Source organism: Aulonocara sp. 'chitande type north' Nkhata Bay, linkage group LG17 (genome assembly GCF_057382095.1).
Source record: "Aulonocara sp. 'chitande type north' Nkhata Bay isolate Kocher_YH1m ecotype deep benthic linkage group LG17, A_spYH_male_GT1.1, whole genome shotgun sequence".
In the NCBI taxonomy this organism is placed as follows: Eukaryota; Metazoa; Chordata; class Actinopteri; order Cichliformes; family Cichlidae; genus Aulonocara; species Aulonocara sp. 'chitande type north' Nkhata Bay.
The window spans coordinates 1,857,343-1,880,914 of NC_141360.1; the positions used below are offsets into that span (position 1 = coordinate 1,857,343).

The following is a 23,572-nucleotide window of genomic DNA, read 5'->3' on the forward strand; positions in this document are numbered from 1 at the left end:
AATGTTTATTTGTGGGGACTTTAATATTGACTTATTGAATCCAAATCATAATAAGAGTACAGAAGAATTTATTGATTCCATGTACAGCATAGGTTTATTTCCACTGATAACAAGACCGACCAGAATAACATCTCATTGTGCAACTCTATTAGATAATATATTTACAAATATAATAGAAGGAAAGATAAAAAGTGGGCTGTTAATCAATGATATAAGTGACCATTTACCAGTCTTTGCATCGTATAATTGCCATTATAAAGTGAACAACGATGGACATAAGATTATTTACAAAAGAATAAGAACAGAGAAGACCTTAAATTGTCTTAGAAATGAACTTTTAAAGCAAGATTGGAATATTGTATATGAACAAACAGAAGTTAATAAAGCTTACGAAGGATTTTTAAGAACATTTAACACATTACTTGATAAAAACTGCCCAGTAATTGAAATCAATAGGAAACACAACTATGCAGGAAGACCATGGATGACAAAAGGACTACAAAATGCCAGCAAAAAAAAGAATACCTTATATCGAGAATTCATAAAAAAGAGAACAATAGAAACTGAAATGAAGTATAAAACTTACAAAAATAAATTAACTAATATAATGAGATCCTGTAAAAGAGAGTATTACATTAAAAGGTTAGAACACAATAAAGATAACACAAGAGATATATGGAATGTATTAAACAGAATAATCAAAAATGAATCAAGGAATAATGATTACCCTGGGTACTTTATAGAAGGGACAAGAAGTATTAATAACATGGAGGAGATAGTAAATGGCTTTAATGAATTCTTCGTAAACATAGGGCCAAAACTGGCAGAAGAAATAAAGGTTGATGGAATAGAAAGGGACACTGGTGAAAATATTGAAAGGAATAGCAGCTCAATGTTTTTAAGAGCAGTGGAAGAGAAAGAGATTTATGACATGGTTAGAGGACTTAAGAACAAAACCAGTACAGACTGGAATGATATTGATATGGTAACGGTAAAGACAGTTATTGATGGTATCGTAAAACCATTAAAATATATATTCAACTTGTCGTTTCAAAAAGGAGTTTTTCCACAAAAAATGAAAGTTGCTAAAGTTATTCCCATTTACAAAACCGGTGAAAGACATCATTTTACAAACTATAGACCAGTGTCAATACTCTCCCAGTTCTCTAAGATACTGGAAAAACTCTTCATAAAAAGATTTGACAGTTTTGTGGAAAAATATGAATTAATGACAGATAGTCAGTATGGGTTCAGAAACAACAGATCAACAGCTTTGGCACTGATAGATTTAATGGAAAAGATAACGGAATGTATGGATAATAAGAGGTATGCGCTCGGAGTTTTCTTAGATCTAAAGAAGGCGTTTGATACTGTTAATCATGAAATTCTATTAAAAAAACTGGAAAAGTACGGGTTTAGGGGAGTGGTTTTGGAATGGTTAAAAAGCTATGTAGGGAATAGGCAACAATATGTACAAATAAATGAATATAAATCTAATTTGATGGATATAGCTTGTGGAGTACCTCAAGGTTCAGTACTGGGTCCAAAAATGTTTATTATGTACTTAAATGATATCTGCAGAGTATCGGAGATTTTAAAGTTTGTAATATTTGCAGATGACACAAATATACTGTGTGCAGGTGGGGAATTGCCACAGGTTTTGGAAATGATCACACAGGAATTAACGATATTAAAGAAGTGGTTTGATATAAATAAATTATCATTGAATCTCGATAAAACCAAATTTATGTTGTTTGGAAACCAAAAGAAAAACATCGAAGTAGAAATATGTGTTGACAATGTATATTTAGAAAGAGTAAATGAAATAAAATTTCTTGGGGTGATCATTGACCACAAGCTCTGTTGGAAGCCACACATTACTTATGTTCGGGGGAAATTGGCACGGGGCATTGCCGTCCTGGGAAAAGCAAAGCATATGTTGGATCAGAAAGCACTGCACATTTTATACTGTGCTTTACTACTGCCATATATGAGCTACTGTGTAGAGGTCTGGGGAAACACATACAAAAGTAACACACAAACAATAACTATAATACAGAAAAGGGCCATTAGATTAATAAATAATGTAGGGTACAGGGACCATACAAATGCACTCTTTGTCAAAATGCAAGCTATTAAATTCCAAGACTTGGTGAAGCTTAAAACAGCGCAAATAATGTATAAAGTCAGAAATAAATTGCTTCCCAAAGAAATCTGTAAATTGTTCATAGAAAGAGAAGGTGGGTATAACTTAAGAGGGAAATGGAATTTAAAAATACAAAGTGCTAGAACAACTTTAAGAACTATGTCAATCTCAATTGCAGGAGTTAAATTATGGAACAGTCTAACAGAAGAAATAAAAGACAGTCAAAACATAAAACAGTTTAAAGTAAAATATAAAAACCTAATTTTAAATAAGTATAAGAATGAAGAAAACGGGGTTAACCCAGGACGGTAATGTTGCTGGTAATGGTGTTGCGGTTCTTTTTTGGTTGTTTTTTTGTTTTTTTGTTTTGTTTTGGTTTGTTGTTTTTCCATAACTTGTGTATCTGCAAATATACACATTCTGTATTTTTCATATGAAAGAAACTATACTGTGGTGGGGCTTGCTAATTTCTTGTTTTTGATTTATGTATGTTATGTTTTGTTTTACTTCATATGTTTATATGTTTCACATGTTGTTTGTTTAATTTAAGACAAAAAAAAAATTAAATGAATGAGAGGTAAAACTTGAGGGGGTAGGGACAAATAAGTAAATACTTCAGCCTACTCCTTTTCAAACAAATAATGGAATGATATTTTGTAATGACTGTGAAGGCACATGTTTGAAATGTTTGAAATAAAAATGAACTGAACTGAACTGAACTGAACTGAAGACATGACGCCAGACCACCAACCTCTGACTCTCTCCCCCACCGATGTAGGAGCGGTGCTGAGCAGGATCAATGTCCACAAGGCTGCAGGTCCTGATGGCATCTCCGGGCGTGTTCTCAGAGCGTGTTCTGGGGAGCTTGCAGGAGTGCTCACAGACATATTCAATCTGTCCTTGGCCCACGCTGTGGTACCGGCCTGCTTCAAATCCACCTCCATCGTCCCGATACCCAAAAACTCCAACCCATCTTGCCTCAATGACTACCGCCCAGTAGCACTCACCCCCATCATCACTAAGTGCTTAGAGCAGCTGGTCCTAGCACACTTCAAATCCTGTCTCCCCCCCACCCTGGACAACGATGAGGCCGCCTACAGGGAGGAGGTGGATCGTCTGGCTGTGGTGCGACACAAACAACCTGCTGCTTAACACCGAGAAGACCAAGGAGCTCATCGTGGACTACAGGAGGAATGCTGACCCACATCCACCCATCCACATTAAGGGGACGGCTGTGGAGCGTGTGAGCAGCTTCAAGTTCCTGGGAGTCCACATCTCCGAGGATCTCACCTGGACGACCAACTGCTCCAAGCTGGTCAAGAAGGCTCACCAGCGCCTCTTCTTCTTGAGGACTCTGAGGAAGAACCACCTGTCCTCAGACATCCTGGTGAACTTCTATCGTTGCACCATCGAGAGCATCCTGACCAACTGTATAACAGTCTGGTACGGGAACTGCTCTGCCTCGGACCGGAAGGCGTTGCAGAGGGTCGTGAAAACTGCCCAGCGCATCGCCGGAGCACCACTTCCTGCCATAAAAGACATCTACAGGAAGCGGTGTCTGAAAAGGGCTGGGAAAATCATCAAAGACCCCAGTCACCCATCACATGGACTCTTCACCCTCCTGCCCTCTGGGAGGCGCTACAGGAGACCACCAGGTACCGGAACAGCTTCTTCCCCACAGCTGTCAGACTCCTGAACTCTGCCTCCTGACATCTGACCCACGTTAAACTCATGGACTGGACATACACACACACACAATGGACAACTGTACCCTCAAACACACAATAATAACATGGAGTGAACCACCACTCACAACCACTAGCACTTTATATAGCCTCTGTAGAAACTATATCTCACTTATCTTAACTGCACTACTGTATAGCTGTGTAAATAATCATTCTGTACATTCGATAATTTTTAATCCTACAACTGTTTACAACTTGCATAGTTCCCATTTCTGTATAGCTGTATATCTCAGATTTCTGTAAAGTTATTTATTTCATATTCTGTATAGTTTTTCATATTTATATCCTGTTCATAGCCTGTACATAGCTTGTACTCACTACAGCCTGTACATACTTATAGTTATAGAACATTCACAACATACTTCATACCGTGTACATTATAACATACCATAATAGACCCATTTCTGTAATATACTTACATATCTATACTATTGCTAATATATATTGTAATATATCTATATCACTAAAGCACCTCTGGATGGATGCAAACTGCATTTCGTTGCCCTGTACCTGTGCATGTGCAATGACAACAAAGTTGAATTCTATTCTATTCTATGTTATTACCTGCTCAAATAAGATTCAGATTTATTAACAGATGTAAAGGCTGTGGTCCAAAACAATCTAGTCAAGGTCAAACCTAACAGAGAACCATTTGCTGTTATGAAATGAAAAACCAGGCCACTGCCACAGAGCCCTAACCGTCAAGAGAGACAGCGCTACTGAAGAAAATGTTTACTGTGAGAATCATTTAAACAAATGCATAAATATTGGCACACGTCCGTGGTATCAATTTGCAGCTCTTATTAGAGCTTCAAACAAACCCACTAAAAGGTATAAAACAGGGCGATTACCCGCCTCTTTTACTTTTATCCCATTCTGAGTGTGTGTTTGAGACACCAAACAGGGGAGAGGAAAGAAAGCAGGGAGCAGATGTGATTTATTTGTGAATAGCTTGAACAACATCAAAAAGAGGTAAGAGCACTGTTGGTGGATGCTGCTCGGGGGAGGGTTCCCGCCTCTGCACGTCTGACAGATGAGCACGGGAACGCCGCTCCTCTTCGCTTCCTTCCCGCGCCACCGTTGTGATCAAAAAAGTGCTGGTTTCTATACTGCAGTCCATCAAGTACAATTCGAGCAAACACGCCAACTCAGGAGAGAGCGTGCGGTGTATGTTTAACTGTCAAATTAAATGATTAACATGTGATGCTCCTGGAGAAGCAGATGGCATGTTGCATGCCCAGAACATCTTTAAACATTCTGGAAATTCTTTATTTTGTGTTGTCACGGGAAACAACTTGGTTGGATTATTTTACCACAAACAAGGTGCCAGTGCTGCTGACCTCAAACAAAGGAAAAGCAAACAAACCAGGAAGAGGAATCATCGATCAATGACTGCTGAGACGCTTTTTCACCCGTGTTGGGTATTTTACAGAGCTGCTAAACACATTTTATATCAGGTTGCGTCTGACTGACCAATCAGCTGAGTTCTGTAAAATGTCTAACTATCATTTTGTTGCATGTAAAAGAAGAGTTTGGCAAGGTCAGGCACATTTTTATCCAGGATCCATGCTAGTGTTACACAGTCTACGACAAGTTACAGGTGACAATGACAAAACGTTTCCCTTTTCACATCAGCGACTGGAGGACTCGGGGCGGCAGACAGATGAGGTCACAGGAAACGAATTCCAGCTCCAAACTGGACACCGTCACATATCCTACAGAGGAGACGAGAAACACAAGTCGGGAAATCCGGAGGCAGGCTCTCACGCTTAACGAGACATTTCCCAGAAACCCTGCTACCATGAAGCTCGACGCTATATTTTTAGTCTGTTATTGACGTAAAATCAGTTATGTCAGGTATCGATATCGAGCCAAAAACGTGCAGAGTTAAGGACGAGCTGGAAGGTTATCTGTAGTTTACATACAGCCGTGTTTCTTCTGTACAATACTCTGAATCTAATGTTTCTGTGCAGCACTGTGCTCTCATAAAAACATTGATTACTGCCTCAGGACCACCACTACCACACTGCTGTTGTAGACTCCTTACTGGCACTGAAAGCAGGCTGGGCTGTTTTTGCACTCACTGCACATCTACGTTACCACATTAGGTAGAAAGTAGTCCCAGTTTGTGCCATTCACTGAGGTAGTTTCAGCATTTTTCTTTTTTTTCATCTGATACAATAACGCCATCATCACCTGACTTTGGACAGTCCTCCTACACTTTTAAAATTCAATAACTGCTAACCAGTTAGCCATGCCCTTCCCATGTTGCATCTATAAAAACCCTGAACCCTGTAAAATGCAGTAGTCATATTGCACCGGACCCCCACCTGTCCCCACTCTGAACTCCCATGGGCACACAGTAGTTGAGTTCCAGTCTGGCGATGTTTCCAAGCCGCAGTACGATGCCCGCTCCGTACGACCAGCGAATACACTCAGCTAGCTTCTGAAGGTGTGCTCGTGGACCGTCACCTGCACAACATAACATGGAACAATGATGCAGCACAACTTGCACACTACAGATTCATGGCATCATTTCTGTTAAACAGTAACAGCTGATTGAGAAAAAACTTTCCTCAAAAAAATGTAAATAAAATTGTCACGAAGCCCAGATGGAAACGAACTTATTATATCTTACTGTGAAAGAGCCACAAACAGGCAAACGAATCAAAGACAGAGGCAAAAAGAAAAAGCTGAATCTCACAGACGACAGTGTTCACCCACCATAGCTGAGGTTGCAGAGATTTCCTGCGTTGAGAAAGAAATGTGTTCTAAAAAGGTCTCCAAAGCCTCCCTTGCCTGGTCTGAATGGTAGAGGAGTGTAGAGGTGCAGACCACCTGCCCAGTATGCTTCTCCACCCAGGTAGTCACCTAGAACACACAGAGGAACCACAGTGAACTGTCTATTTTTGTTCTTCTGTGCTGCTAAGCTCTAATGTGTATGTGTTAGTCCCCGTAGGGATTCGCCCAGTGAAGCAGTGGGCAGCCACCAATGCAGCGCCCGGGGAGCAGTGTGTAGGTGCTCAGGGGTACCTCAGGGTAGCTGTTCAGTAGAGTCGAACCCCCGACCTTCCGATCATGGGGCAACCACTCTACCTACTGAGCTATCTGCTCTGTATTTGTACTGCTTGTTAATATGCTGCATGGGAGTCCATCCACATTCAGACAGCACAGAGTTACAAACCTGTACCTTTTGGTAAACGGACTGATTCCTATGTATCCGTCTGGTTCAGGCTGTCACATCATTTGGAAACAATGTAACACAGACGTACCGCATTACAATTTAACTAACGTAAGCCTCGTGACAGAAAAACAGCTCACAGTTTGCAGACCGCTCTTTCTCAGGTGTTCAAACATTTGTGACAGAACACTTGGTGATGTCTGTTATCGATGTCACAATGGACTTTACCTTCACTCTGTGGCCCGATGCTGTACATCCCAAATCCTCGTACACTAGTTGGGCCTCCAAGGTAAAACCTGGACAAAATACAAAATGACTTAAACTGGGTAAAGAAAGCCGTAGGAAAGCAGTTCTACTGGTAAGTACAAAAGTCTAAAAGACAAATTATAAAAATAATTGTCCTCCTTCATACCAAACTCACAATAAATCAGCTTTATTATATTTCATTTGGAGTAACTGACTGCTCAGAAAGCTCAGTTTACTTGCTGATCTACTGTAGCAGTGCTGGTGAATCAAAGTCAGACATCAGCTCTTGGAGAAATCAGGCATACCTGTCAGCTATGCAGGACGGCTGTCCTCCAATGGGATACAGCATCCCACCCCACAGAGAGGCAGACAAAACCTGGGGGGACATAAAACGTTTCTTATACACATCACATTTAGTTTAACAGCAAACTCTTTTGTCCCCTGCTGGTTGGCTGACATACACACAGCCTGAGTAATCAAGTATAAAATGACCAAGTGAAACCCTCCATAACACAGATATTATTACAGAATCATACTGAACGGGTCATGTGTGACTTATTTCACTCTTACAGAATCCCAGAAGAGCCGTCTGTTGAGCTGCAGCTCAAAATCCTCCTTCAAGAAGCTGGCGTCTCCTCCAGTGTATCCAGCCAGCTCCTACACATACAAACACACTCGGTTACAATCCTGCAACACACCTACTGATCATTATGATTTTGATGTTGGTAACAATATCATTCAATGGAAGAGTAGTAAAAAAAATCTCACAGCTAAAACTTTACTTTTTTCTTCAAGAACAGAGTTCAGGCTCATGTGTATAAAGATCCTTTGGGGGAAGATTGGAGTGAAAAAGGACCACGGTGTTATATTTAGGAAGACTTGAATCTAGTGATTTATCAGCGAAGGCTCATTTTCTCATAAAACTTGTACTCAGGTCTAAGGCACACCCACTGTGGCAACGCCTTTAGACCTGGAAGAAACGCCCATTTTTCCCTATACGGCCTGTCTGTCCATCGTACCTGACGTATCTCTCAGAGGTCAGGTGAGGCAAATGTGGGGATTGCTACTTTTTCAAACCTAATGTCAAGAGCCAAAAGTGTGGCAGACAGACGTTTACGAGTGTACTTATGTGCGCACACTTACCTGGTTGATGCGAAGTAAGGCACCTCTGCTGGGAAAGATGGCAGAGTTCCTTGAATCAACTGACACAGTGTGCTGCAAACAAAACCAACAGGAGACCTGCTGAACTGGTGCAATCATCAATAATCAATAACTCTCACGACATGATAATAAAGCACATGTTGAAAGGAACCGTAATAATTCAGTGGCATACAGAGAGAGCAGACTTCAGTGAGTGTCCACTCTCCTCTCGCACAGCAAAGGAAGCGCTGCGCGCCAGGCAGCCCAGCTCCCTCCATACACCCTCCCACTTCAGCGTGTGGTTGGTCACGCCAAGAGGAAACTGCAGAGAGACACAAATGTTACTCCTTCCCTCTCCCAGTAACTGTCATCATTTTTAATATCGTTTCCACTGACATTCAGTTCTGCAGATACGCCTCTGTCAGTCTCTTTCAAGGAGCTCCATGGAAACTGGCCCGTCACTTTGTACATGTTGAGGGTGAGGCTGAAACAGACAACGGCACATATTTCAACATATAGATGCCTATTGGTAGATGAATGCGTAAGAAACAAGTTAAATGACAAATCAGAAGAACGACTGCTGTCAGAAAATGCCACAAAGCTTTGTGAGTTCCTCATTAAACTAACTCCAGGTGATTTTCCTTTGGCTGTGGCTGAAACCTGTTTGGGGGAAATGGTGGAAAAAACAAAGAACTCCAGTAAGGAAAAACTCTGGTACTGCAAGGTCTACATGATTAGCTGTTCCACTATGATAAGTAACGCTGAAGGCTCATTGTGTCTATAACCTCGCAGAGACTGACAAGTACAACAAATGACCATGAATTACTTTTCATACATCAACTTTTAGGACAGGGTGGAAACTCCAGGCCTCGAGGGCCGGTGTCCTGCAGGATTTAGATCTCACCCTGGGTCAACACACCTGAATCACATGACTAGTTCATCACCAGGCCTCTGGAGAAGACATGTTGATGAGGTCATTTAGCCATTTGAATCAGCTGTGTTGGATCAAGGACACATCTAAGACCTGCAGGACACCGGCCCTCGAGGCCTGGAGTTCCCCACCCAGTCCTAGGACAATTTCTTCATATTACAGAGAGCCTTTGTGTAGCATATGGTAGTTCGATGGAGGGGTGGGTACAGACTATAAGTACAAACTTTTATGTATATTTATAGATCACCACATCTTAAAGAAGCCACTGTACAGTACGAATGGATTTTAATGGGGGAACCAGACAGGACAGACAGTTTTGCATCAGCATGATTCTCTAACCTCAGCCTTCAAACTGCACAAAAGGTGCAAAACAATTACAACATATCCAGGTTTGAAATGCTCAAAGCATTTGTGTAATGAGGTTTCGAACCAGTCCGACTCCCACTGCCACAGTGACACCTACTGGCCACCTTCTGCTAGTATCACATTTTGAAAATGCTATTCTGTAAAACAATAACACACATGTTGCACAATTCCAAACAATGCACTGACTGTACCGGACTATCAATAATTATGATCAACACATGTTAAACACAGCAAGCTGTGACTATGAGGAACAGTGTGTGACAGCAAATACCGCAGACAGGACAAAATATTAGGCACCTATGAAACTGAAGGTTTTGGTAAAAATTTTCCCGGTGCCTTTCTTGGGATTGAAGTGAATCCAATTGAGCTGAATGCATCTACAGACTCCAGAACAACTGCCCAGATACCAGTGAAGGACTTAGCCAAGTCAGGAATTTAGGAGGCGGTGAACCCTGAGGCAACAAGTACAGTGACAGCTTGGTAGGCAAGCCAGGAACTAATCTTGTGTCTATTTTTCTGTCCGGGAAAGAAAAGAAGACAAACTATGGAATGACAGGAAGTTGTCACATGCGGGGAAAGAAACCAGTATAATTCCTTCAACAAGTAGTCACCAGCAGGGAGACTGTGTGGAACTGATGTGTCTATAAAATAAAGGGAGGCAGCTGGTTTTTCCATCTATGGCTGAAAAGAGGATTAAAGAGGAAAGAGAAACAAAAGCTCTGCCTGGTCATTGAGTGAAGTCCAGTTAAACACCTGTGGTAGATGCATCAATCCCTTCCAAATGGGCAAGCTGCACAAACTTAAAGGGCCTGACAGTACCATCAGTGAAGACAGACTGTGAGGCTGTAGACCATCAATAACTCCACTTCTGCAGAAGAGACACCACCAAGCCAGACTGAAGCTTGCTAAAGATAAGCTGGAAAAAGACTAGGCGCAATGGAAGCACAGCCTTTGGTCAGATGAAATAAAACTAGAGCTCTTTGGCCACAGAGATTCTGCTTATGTTGGGAGAAAGAATGCAGAGGCATGCAGCCAGATGGATACCATCCTCACGGTGAAACACGGCGGTGGGAGTATTATGCTGCAAATGGAAGAACGCAGTCTTACATATGTGTTTAATATGTGCGTTGAAGGACATGTCCTGGTCAAAAATGACTCCAAGGTTCCTCACAGCGTTACTGGAGGCCAAGGTAATGCCATCCAGAGGAAGAATCTGGTTAGATACCATATTTCTAGGCTTTTCAGGGCCGAGTACAATAACCTCAGTTTTATCTGAATTAAGAAGCAGAAAGTTAGCGGCCATCCAGGTCTTTATGTCTTTAAGACATTCCTGCAGTTTAACTCATTGGTGTGTGTTATCTGGCTTCATGGACAGATAGAGCTGGGTGTCATCTGCATAGCAGTGTAAATGTATGCTATGTCTTCTAATGATGCTGCCTAAGGGAAGCATGTATAATGTAAACAGAATTGGTCCTAGCACTGAACCCTGTGGAACTCCATAATTAATCATATTGTGTAATCTGCAGAGGTGGGACCAAGTCATTGTTTTGCAAGTCTCAAGTAAGTCTCAAGTCTTTATCCTCAAGTCTCAAGTCAAGTCTCAAGTAATGTCAGGCAAGTCCGAGTCGAGTCTCAAGTCACTGGTGTAAAAGTCCGAGTAAAGTCACAAGTCTGAAACTTTGAATTTCAAGTCCTTTCGAGTCTTTAAAAAAAAAAAATGAAAAAAAGAATGTTGCAGTTATGCTAAATGTAAATATTAGACCATGTAATTTTAAAATCTGTGTTTTTCTCAACACATGACAAAATAGTGAACTTAGAAAATATACACAAATTGTGAAATTGCACCTCTTTAAAATGCAGCTCAATTAAACCTAGCTCCAAGAATAATTTTCACCGACAGTTCTGAGATAAGCTGCATGTTATTCTTGGATGCGGTTGTAGGACCAGCTTTAAAATCGCATGACAAAAATATCATACACATTAAAAAAAACTGTATCACCAACGTAGCCTGGACAACATTTGCTAGTTAGATGAAGTCAGCTATCTCATCTTAGCATATTTATATGCATATTTATAATCATACGGTTCTTGGAGTGAGTGCACACACTCATGAAGTTTAGTAACTTCAGGTCACTGCAACAAGCCCAGGTACAGTTTACCGACGGATGGGTGCAGGACCTTGAAATGCACCGTGTAGAACGAAAGACCATCGTACGTATCATAAGTTTACCAGTCTCACAAATCGTCTTCATAAATACAGATTCGTTAACCGTTTATTAATATAACCTTTGAGCGCAACGGTAATTAATTAGTAGTGGAAATAATTTCTGGTAGCATCACAGAAATGTAGCAGTGACAATAATACTGTATGCTGTAATCGTACTGGACAATTAGTGATACAAAAAACCTGTTTTATCCTGTGAATAAAAGTATATGTTTTTGTCAATGTACCATAATAACAGAAGCGAAACGCAATATTGTGTCAGAACAATTCACTATTTATGCACAATAAATAAAGGAGCATAGCACGACAATTTCTGTTCAGCGCCAGACTTGCTTGTAACCTATATCACCAATTATGTTAAGAAAAATGACGTATTAACTACTACAAAACACTGACCTTCATGTAAATGCTTGGAGCAGACTAACCTGTGAGCTGGAGTGTTCTGAGACGTTATATTTGATCTTTGAATGGCTGCAATCCAGACCATCCATCGCGTCTTTGTTACTTCGGAAACATGGCTCGAACAATTTCTCTTCAACGACGTAATCCGATAACAACCGATCTCTTTACCCGTCGGCTTCCCGTGGCTGTCATGCGACCGGCTATTGCAGTTAATAATACAACAGCTTCTTGACATTTTTGTGTTTCTTTTTATCGCTGTGTAACTGATTTTAATTGAAAGCCTGCGTGCGCTAGTACCGCTTGCCACGAGTTCCCAGAATCCTTTGCGGTTCTACCCGTGAATGACGTCACATTTTCAATCTCTATATAATATGCGTGTTAAATTTTATATTTGGGGTAAAATATCAAGTCTTTTCAAGTAAACCGGTTCAAGTCCAATTCAAGTCCCAAGTCATTGGTGTAAAAGTCCAAGTCAAGTCACAAGTCTTAGAACATTTTTTCAAGTCAAGTCTAAAGTCATAAAATTAATGACTCGAGTCTGACTCGAGTCCAAGTCATGTGACTCGAGTCCACACCTCTGGTAATCTGCATGAACAAATTGGAGTCCATTACATAGATATGATTCAAACCACTGCAGTTCCCCTCTAAACATCAGGAGGACTAATAATCTTAACCCTGACAGTTTCTGATGCTTGTGAAATAATTCTTTCTCTGTGTGTAAAGTCAAAGCATCCAAAATAAAAGCATGTTTGGAAAAGCTGTGCTAAAAATTCCTGCTCTGTTTAACAGCGGAGTGAAGTGTATATGAACGCAGCTGATTGTAGTTATGGAAGAACATGAGAAAAATCACATAATGTCTCCATTTGTCAAAAAACTGAAAACCTTCTGAACAAGGCTGAACAGAGGATCTGTCTTGGGGAAAAAAAACAAAAAAAAAGAGCCCAACTGAAAAAAACAGTGAAAGAACAAGAACACAAAAGGCGGGATTTTGTGCACATACTTGCGTTCAAAATGTCCGGGTTGGGGCTTAAAGAAAGACAGGCCATAGGACGTCTCCTTGGTCCCATAGGAGAACTGGAAGGTAAGTTTCTCAGCTCGCCCCAACATGTTGGGCAGCTTCAAACCCAGAACCTGAGAGACGTTACAGAGGGTCACAAACACACCTCTGTCAAACAGGCAGCTCTGAGGTATGATAAGTGTCTTTATTAATACAAACTGGGCAAGTTATTCATCACTGTTAACACATGCAGCTTAAATAACATGCCAGCTGTTGCGTCTCTCACCATGCTTCCTTCATTGTTGCCAACCATGGTATTGTAGCTCCCTGTCAGCCTCTTGACCTCTGTCACCTCAAAAGTTACATCCAGGCCATTGGGCAGAGCGTCTGTACCTGAGGTCCAATCAGAACAAAGAATGCTTCTGTCAGCTGAGTGTTTACCACACTATGCAGTCACTTTTACAGACCATCCCTGCTTCACATGAGTACAGCAGGTGAAATCAAAGCTCTGTTCTGGGCTGCAGGTGTAAATCAGTTACCTTCAGATGTGTCGATCAGAACCTCGACGTCTTTGAAGATTCCCAGGCGGAGCAGCCTCTGCCTAGCGACATGAGCTCTTTTCATCACCTGAAAAAAGACCTCTGCAGTTATTTACGGATCTCAGATAGACTCACTGAGACGACCGTGACGGCTTAATGAAAAGCAGAATTATGAGACATACATCAATGAGATTTTTGGCATGGAAAACATCAGAGATCTCATAGCCAAGCAGATCCTCTTTGGTTCTCCCCAGACCCTGGATGTTCACATGCTGGACAACCACCTGTGATCAAGGATAAAAGTCACATCGTCACCAAACACTTACTTTCTTTTAAAAACTGCTACTTTTAATCATGTGTCTGATGGTCATATCCTATTGCATGACCTCGTGGTTGAGTCAACACACTGCATTATGAACTATGGCAATCTTACTGTATCCTACATTCAGTTTACACTTCATACACTTGTATGAAGTGGAGTTTGGTTAGGATCACAACAGTTACTATTATTCTTTGCACTATTGTGGTGCACAACACTTAGTTACAGCTATGCTCAGCACCGTACTATCAAGCATATATACATTTAGGACTGGAAACAGGGAAATCATCTCCAGACATTTCACACAAATAAAACTGTTGTAGCTTCTTAACAATCAATGCAAAGATTTTGTTCAGCTCCTTGAATTAAGGTCTGCACTTCGTTTGCATCTTGACAGTTTCATTTCATATTTTTGGTGGTTCCTCACAGAGCCCTAACCTACAAACAGGCAGCTCGCGAGCCGTTCTGCCTGTCCACGTGCATGCTGCGCTTGTAGCAATGACCCTACAAAGCAAATGAGCTGGCTACATCCAACTGTGACTGTACGGACAACCTGAGGCCTGAGTTTTTGGCTGATCGCGGTCACTTTCTTAAAAGTTTAACTTTTTAGTTGATACTTGGCCATGTTTAATATGAACATCCAAAGCTGCAGAACATACATGACATAAAACAATAAACCATAGAAACATACAACTAGCATGTTTTGCTTTGACAACTACTCACATCTTTGTTTTCAAGGATCTCCTGTTTGGAGTCTTGCCCTTGGTCTGGAGTCTCCATGAAATCTTCAGGGTGGACATCCAAGTCCCGGCCATGCATTGGGAGTGGATCCAGACTCTGCACCGAGGACAAATAAAGTGCATTAATGCAAGGAAGCACAGGATACCTGAAACAAATTTGACTTTTGCAACATATTTAATTGAAAAAGTGTCCATAAAAAAGTTACATTTGCTATTTTTCCATGTCTGATGCTGTATTTTGTATTTTGAAATGGTTTACGTCACAGTACAAGAAGGAAATAAAAAGTCTCAAATTGGAAAAAACCCTTCGTATGACACCTTTAAAAACCAGCTGGAAAACAAAGGCCAAGAGGGTCAGTGGGTGGAGCTTCAGGAAGGAGTGTCTGATGCCGGTGAAAGTCGCTGGACGTGGAGTACTAGCAAAGACAGGAGTCCTGACACGCAGTAAATACGTGCGGGACATGACAAATGAATGACAATACTGGTCTGGGCAAGTACTGGAAAATAATCTTCACACAGGTGTGAATTTTTAGTGTTTTCCTTTAAATACTCGAAGGCGCAAATGTCCCTAAAATATAATCACTATAACCAGGAGTTTTATCTAAAACGTGGTGACAAACCAGCGGAGAAAAACCTGCGTTTCGCCTCGTTACGTGAGCTAAAGGCAAAGTGTAACAAGAGCAATCAACCAGTTTGACGCGTCGCTTTTTATTGTTGTTGGTCATTTTCTAACTGCGTGTGACAGTACGTGAAGTACACATGCTGGTGACTCTGTAGCCTGCAGCATTCACTGGGCAGGGAGGTCATGATATAAAATGCACCTAAAGGTTAGGATGAAATAAGCTTTACCTTAGCATGGACGGTCCCCATTTTAACTACCGGCGCCCCAAAACTCTTCAGTCCACGTCAGCTACGCTTTAATACGGAGAAACTGGTAAGTGACAGCAGCTACTTTCTCCAGTACCAAACCCCCTTCAAGGAAGACGCCATGACAGTTGCTGGAGTTCAGTGCTGCGTTCGTGTACACCTTGTAATGTACAGAGCTTCAAACAAGGATAACACATTCGGTAAATGTTGACAGTCGGTAAAAGTTGCTGTGGTCATGTATATGTTCGCTGATAATTGAAACTGAATGAAATAACGTAACTTGAACGTTTCAGGTTGTTACGGGGTCGCTGTAATGTCAGTACGAGTTATCAGCTATTGTTTGTACTGTAACGCGAAAATAAAGGCACACTGTTATCCCCACAAAAGACTCCGTTCAGTATTCATTATTTTAGGACATTTTGACAGGTTACATGCGGTAATGTAACAAAAACAATCTCGAGGAGAAGAAAAAGATATGATTACATGATTGTAACTATCAAAGCGAACATATTTCTGGTTCTTAAAGGCGTCACTGTGGCTTCTTCATGTGATTGGATGGAATGCAGCGCTGCTCTGCTCCGACCTGCCTCCTGGAGGTCTGTGCAAGACAGTCAAGCGGACCGATAAAAGACTTTTACGTCATTGGACTTGTCTGCCACGTCAACGAGTCACGTGACGACTACGCACGCAGACGCGACTGCGGCTGTATCTCAATTCAGGGGCTGTGTCCCAATTAGGAGACTGCACGCTTGAAGTACGCGCACTACGCGTACTACGTAGTGAGAGGCTTGTGAAATGGGACGGTCTTGCCTTCGTCGCGCTGTTCAGGTTGCCTAGCAACCATGATACTAACCGCGAGAAATGTCTCATACGGCTTTGTGTGACAGAAATGAAGGAGAAAAATGTTTTGTTGGTCATTCATTTTTGTCATGACATCACTTTGATTAGTTGAGTATCTGAGGCTGAGACCACAGGACTGTAAACATGATTGTTGGGCTTCCTTTCTGTGCTGAACACTCATTTAAGATTAGTTAGTAAATAACAATTAGCTAATGTTGTTCTTGAGACTAAAATCATCTCCCTGTGGTGATGTAAATATAATATGGACAATATTATATGTATTGTCAGATAGATTGATTAGTGAGCTTGAACTCTGGGTCAGAGACTCAAGTTGCAGTTATTTATATTTCCTGTCACCTTAAATCTTCACTCAAAGACAAGTACCTTTGACAGCAGTGGCGGTCTTAGCCTGTTTGGCGCCCTGGACGAACACTCCCTCTGGCGCCCCACTCCCACACACACACATACATAAAAATTAACGATTGTACATTAACATAAAACTGTTGTCGGAACCATACTGAATTTCACCACAGAAACACACACACGCGAAGAGAGAGAGTATGCATAGTATGCAAACGACTACCAAACAGCCATCATAATTCGTCGTACATTGAGAACAGGACAAATCAACAACTGACAATGACTAATTAATATTAAAATCTGTAACATAATGTATTGTTTGGAGTTTAGTCTGTTACTGTTACTATTTTTACCAGTTCTTGGAGCAACTGTAACCCACATAATTTCCTTAGGGATTAATAAAGTATTCTGATTGTTTCAGGATACATAACCTGCCATTATCCAATCACACATCTGCTTGCCTGTATCTTTCGTTTCTCCTCCTCTTTTCTTTTTTTCTAAACTGAGCACCTGATGGCTTTGAACTTTTCTATTCCACCTTGGTTTTAATTTTGCACAGTATGAACACCCATCCCCCAACTCAAGGATCACCACAACATAACCTAATAGACCTACACCTTAGTTCACAGATTCACTTTGTCTAGGGTTTATTTCTAGGATTTCACACAACCCAGGATTCAAATCATGAACACATAATGGGCTTGGATTTACAGCATTATGAATGAAATGTGCTCTATTTGGAAGCAGCCGGCCCCCCTCAACGTTTCGATGTGTTGTGTGTGAGACTTTAAATCATCAACCTGTAAATTATATATTTTAAATTGTTATTGATCCCTTTACCTCTAGTCCTAAAGTGTATATTTATTTTCTTACTGGTCTTATATTTATTGTTTGTTTACTTGCACTGCTGTAACTGGAGCCTCATCGTCTCGTCTCTCTATATACTGGACTGTAGCGGAGATGACAATAAAGTTTACTTTGACTTCAGCAGCGAGCAGGCACACCGAGGGCTCTCACGCTCACTTTTTACGTATAGAATTTTGAAAAAACATCGGTGCAAATTATAAGTCTGTATCATAATGTCTGGTTTTTGTGTTTGTTGGTTTGTTTTTATTTTGTTTTATTTTGGGGTGGATTATTAGATGCTGCTCCAGCCGGTCAGAGAATCACCCGCCGCCCCGCCCTCTCCTCCCTGTGCCGCAAGCAGCAGGCGCACCTCGCATTCCCAATATGCGCTGGCTGACGTCGGGGCAGCATGAGTACCAGCAATTTTTTATTTTTTTGCCGATGCCCGTGATGCCGCCCCCCACCATGATGCCGATCCAAAATACTCAAAGCTTCATAGAACTGAAACCAATATTTATTTTAGTTCCATTCTGCTGCTGATACAGACTTTAGGTTTCTGAACATCAAACTTGTTGCTGCCTTTCATAGTGTGTAACTTGAAGGCCCTGAGTACTTTCTCCCACACTGGAAACACTGGGATGATCACATTATTTGAACATTACCTAATAAGACTGATTCAGCACAGACAGTTATGTTAAACTTTCCTAGCAGTCCTTCACAAACAGGGAACAGTCTGTCTATTCTCTCCATCTGTCAGCTGCTGCTGGCTCTTCCTCCTCCTCTTCCTCACACACTGCTGAGTTTGTCCTGGTGGATCATCAGGGCTGCAAAGCCTCACAGATGATGTGCAGCAGTGGGTCCCTCAGTCTGTCCTCACTCTGGACACTTGCAGTCGTCACACATGGAAATCAAATGTGTGATAAGCTGCAGGATTCAAACACAAGTGTAACTTATAAACACATGTTCATACTTTTATTCCACAATCAGAGAGAAAGAAACAGAGAGCGAGTGCAGGACAGACAGACAGGTGACAGTCTCAGGTGTACACACTGCTACAATCAGGAGGATTTAGTGTTTGTGTTATTACGAGTGTAAACAAGAAGAGTCCCAGATGGTGCAGTGGACACATGTGTGACTGCTGTGATTGAAGCATCTTTCTTTCAGCTTAACGAGTGAACCGTCAGCTCGTTCAAACACACGTTAAAGTGCGTTTGGCTCGACACCACCGAACAGAGGCAGCAGTATAACATAGCTAACATTAACAGTGCAGTGGATCCTGCTTGTGCCGTGATGTTCAGGACCGAGCAGCATCACTGACTTTCAGCTTGTTGTGTTTGTGGATATATGACTGACTTTAATTATCCATAAATCATCACATCTCTGTGAGATTAAGGTCGACTATATATATATATTTAGAAGTAGAGGCTTTAAAACCAAGTTAGTACAAACATTGCTTATGTTTGTAACTTTGCCGACATGTGGCCAACAGGAATGTTTTAATGTTCTTCATTATTAAACATTCGCACATAAATAAGTGACGTCATATTCAGTACTTATTTTTGACAGTTCAGTCAACGCTTCCGCCGTTTTTTATTCGGCAAAATTATCCACACCCACCGCCGCGCTATGAAGTCTGGGATATGTTGGGCCACGAAGGCTACACCGACCCATCCTTAAAATTCAGGGAAATGAAGGACGCATTTGAGGGCCGCATTTCGAGCAGCCTTTGAATTGGGACAGCCTTCGTCGCGTCGCTGTGACGTAATCAGCCTTAAAATGCGGCCTTTAAGGCTGCAGACCCTGAACTAGGATACAGCTTCTATAACCACTCGGAGCTCTGGGTATGGCGTTATTTTTGTGCCACTATTCTGAGCACACGTAAAAAAAATTGCGGGTGCAAGTGTTGCATTTTGAAGACAAATTTATTTTGAGCGAAGAAAAGCTAAATTTGGTGTCCAGCAGAAAGAGATGATCATCTTCCCGTAGCCGACTTTCACATAGAGGCTAAACAGACCAACATTGAACACATCACTAATACACCTGTAAGGCACACAGCAGCATTAAATAACTTCTTGAACTAAATGGTAAATGGCCTGTATTTGTATAGCGCTTTACTAGTCCCTAAGGACCCCAAAGCGCTTTACACATCCAGTCATCCACACATTCACACACACATTCACACACTGGTGATGGCAGCTACATTGTAGCCACAGCCACCCTGGGACGCACTGACAGAGGCGAGGCTGCCGGACACTGGCGCCACCGGGCCCTCTGACCACCACCAGTAGGCAACGGGTGAAGCCTACAGTGGGGCAAAAAAGTATTTAGTCAGCCACCGATTGTGCAAGTTCCCCCACTTAAAATGATGACAGAGGTCAGTAATTTGCACCAGAGGTACACTTCAACTGTGAGAGACAGAATGTGAAAAAAAAATCCATGAATCCACATGGTAGGATTTGTAAAGAATTTATTCGTAAATCAGGGTGGAAAATAAGTATTTGGTCACCTCAAACAAGGAAAATCTCTGGCTCTCACAGACCTGTAACGTCTTCTGTAAGAAGCTTTTCTGTCCCCCACTCGTTACCTGTATGAATGGCACCTGTTTGAACTCATCATCTGTATAAAAGACACCTGTCCACAGCCTCAAACAGTCAGACTCCAAACTCCGCCATGGCCAAGACCAAAGAGCTTTCGAAGGACACCAGGAAAAGTATTGTAGACCTGCACCAGACTGGGAAGAGTGAATCTACAATAGGCAAGCAGCTTGGTGTGAAAAAATCAACTGTGGGAGCAATCATCAGAAAATGGAAGACATACAAGACCACTGATAATCTCCCTCGATCTGGGGCTGCACGCAAGATCTCATCCCGTGGGGTCAAAATGATCATGAGAACGGTGAGCAAAGATCCCAGAACCACACGGGGGGACCTGGTGAATGACCTGCAGAGAGCTGGGACCAAAGTAACAAAGGTCACCATCAGTAACACACTACAACGGCAGGGAATCAAATCCCGCAGTGCCAGACGTGTTCCGCTGCTGAAGCCAGTGCATGTCCAGGCCCGTCTGAAGTTTGCCAGAGAGCACATGGATGATACAGCAGAGGATTGGGAGAATGTCATGTGGTCAGATGAAACCAAAGTAGAACTTTTTGGTATAAACTCAACTCGTCGTGTTTGGAGGAAGAAGAATACTGAGTTGCATCCCAAGAACACCATACCTACTGTGAAGCATGGGGGTGGAAACATCATGCTATGGGGCTGTTTTTCTGCCAAGGGGACAGGACGACTGATCCGTGTTAAGGACAGAATGAATGGGGCCATGTATGGTGAGATTTTGAGCCAAAACCTCCTTCCATCAGTGAGAACTTTGAAGATGAAACGAGGCTGGGTCTTCCAACATGACAATGATCCAAAACACACCGCCCGGGCAACAAAGGAGTGGCTCCGTAAGAAGCATTTGAAAGTCCTGGAGTGGCCTAGCCAGTCTCCAGACCTCAACCCCATAGAAAATCTGTGGCGGGAGTTGAAAGTCCGTGTTGCTCGGCGACAGCCCCAAAACATCACTGCTCTCGAGAAGATCTGCATGGAGGAATGGGCCAAAATACCAGCTACTGTGTGTGCAAACCTGGTAAAGACCTATAGTAAACGTTTGACCTCTGTTATTGCCAACAAAGGTTATGTTACAAAGTATTGAGTTGTATTTTTGTTATTGACCAAATACTTATTTTCCACCCTGATTTACCAATAAATTCTTTACAAATCCTACCATGTGGATTCATGCATTTTTTTTTCACATTCTGTCTCTCACAGTTGAAGTGTACCTCTGGTGCAAATTACTGACCTCTGTCATCATTTTAGGTGGGGGAACTTGCACAATCGGTGGCTGACTAAATACTTTTTTGCCCCACTGTATATGTCTGACAAAAATAATTTCATTTTCACATATGTATGTTTACAGTGTTATGAACTGTAGTCCTTGAGTTCTAACAAAAAGAGAAGCCAGGCCATATCTGACCCTTCAGAACACGTGGAATATTTTGTCACAAGACAGCGAACCTCCTCCTATCCCTGCATTTCTTTTCATTGTGCTTTTCCTTTCAGTCAAATGACTACATACTCAATTTCCCCCCAAAGGTCTGTTTCCTAATTTGCTACTCCTTAGCCTCTTGACATCAGGCCACTAGGTGTCCTCCTTATCCATGAAAGCTCCAAAGTCATGCCGGTTACAGTTCAGAAAGCATATCAATGTGCAAGGAATGAGAAACACTGTCATCCTAAAAGATTAAAATTATAGGTAATTTCCCAGACTGTAAACCTCGGGGACATAAAGGAAAACACACCCATACCAGGGTTCATGGATGTAGGCATGTTGAGCAAGAGGGTGAGATGGAGGCAGGTGATCGGCTGAAAACAAAGGGAGCTGCCAAGAGAAGAAGAAGGAAAGGATTTATATTGCTGTTACTGTTTATTGTATGTTCTGGATATTTGTTTATTTAAACATCCATGCCAATAAAGCCCTTAAAAATAAAAATGAACACATTAAACTTCACCACACCTTACACCAAGTTCTTTATCTGGTTTGTTCTGAAACCATGTGACCAGCAAACACTTCCACCGACCTCGTACCGACCAGAAATCAGAAAGTGCTTCAGCGTGACACCTAGTTTCTAGGAGGATGGAATTTTGTTTTCTGTCATCAGCCACTAGAGGGTGGATGGATTCAAAGATCTGGATCCAGGCAGAGGTCTTGGCTGTATGTAAAAGATGTCTGAAAGATTAATGAGGAAGCTGCGTAAGCCTGCATTCTCGCTAAAATCACTGCACACAAATAATTCAATAGTCTGGGGGGGGGGGGGGGGGGGGGGGGGGCTCTGCTCACGACCCTGTGATGGCAAAGAGCAACAATAGTATAGTGATTTTTTAAAAATATCAGACCAGTGAGTGACTGTGTTCATCTTTTATATACAGTCTATGTATCTGACCCAAGCAAGAAACGCAGTCTGACGTGCATTTTTAAAACAAAGATTTATGCTGCTTCTACTGAACCCAGTAATATTTGTACACATTTAAATAGATTGTTCTTACTTTTGCTATGGAAACATTAGGATTGCTCAAAGAAAATCGCTGCATGCGCGCTGACAGGACTCTGTATCGCCGGCGAAAGCTTTTAGTGGCTCACAGCGCGCTTGACTTTTGGCATCGGTATTTGTTATATGTCATGTGCGTGGGTTCTGATCAAAAAGTACCTTTCCCTCTCCATAGCCTCAGGCTATATCCACACTAATGCGTTACTGTTTTATTCATCTAAAGAGATCTGGAGAGGTTACTATACAAGTGATTTCACACAGGAAAACCTAGATAAATACTTCAAAATAAAAAAATCAGCTCCTGGGATGTCTTGGGGGTCGCCGGCCTTTTTGGTCATTTTTCACAATGATGTTTTTATCGGAGAGCTTTGAGCTTGAAAAGAACCCGAGTACCTCCATCACGTTGTCGTAGCCACCCTGTAGTCGCCCACTCTCGCTCTCTCTCGTTCTTACCGGCATACACCGGCCAATCAGAAAGCTAGGATCCCCACCACCACCACCCCTCCCCGTCTCTCTCTCTCCCCCCCTCTCTCTCTTCTCTTGCACTGCCAGTCCACTGAAAGCGGTCCTCCTCCTCTCCTGTCACACACACACACA

The 23,572-nt window shown here is 42.0% G+C and overlaps 1 protein-coding gene across 1 annotated transcript; it reads right to left on the bottom strand.

Annotated features, from left to right (window-relative positions):
• Positions 1-4,810: 4,810 nt before the first annotated feature.
• Positions 4,811-16,092, bottom strand: samm50l (sorting and assembly machinery component 50 homolog, like). The gene is made up of 15 exons (XM_086269318.1): positions 15,826-16,092; positions 14,960-15,073; positions 14,100-14,201; positions 13,918-14,005; positions 13,665-13,771; positions 13,382-13,512; positions 8,855-8,942; positions 8,652-8,780; positions 8,462-8,533; positions 7,889-7,975; positions 7,624-7,694; positions 7,301-7,368; positions 6,616-6,762; positions 6,222-6,363; positions 4,811-5,606 (listed from the first exon to the last, which is right to left on the bottom strand). The coding sequence occupies exons 1-15, from the start codon at positions 15,844-15,846 to the stop codon at positions 5,561-5,563; spliced, it is 1,413 nt and encodes a 470-aa protein (XP_086125444.1). The 5' UTR covers positions 15,847-16,092; the 3' UTR covers positions 4,811-5,560.
• Positions 16,093-23,572: the final 7,480 nt, after the last annotated feature.

What these genes read in the sequence shown, in the direction of transcription:
- samm50l (XM_086269318.1), bottom strand. Translation starts at nt 15,846, where the DNA reads ATGGGGACCGTCCATGCTAAG. An exon ending in ATGCCAAAAATCTCATTGAT is followed by an intron (nt 14,006 to 14,099) that starts GTATGTCTCATA and finishes GTCTTTTTTCAG; the next exon opens with GTGATGAAAAGAGCTCATGT. An exon ending in TCTCTGCAACCTCAGCTATG is followed by an intron (nt 6,364 to 6,615) that starts GTGGGTGAACAC and finishes TATGTTGTGCAG; the next exon opens with GTGACGGTCCACGAGCACAC.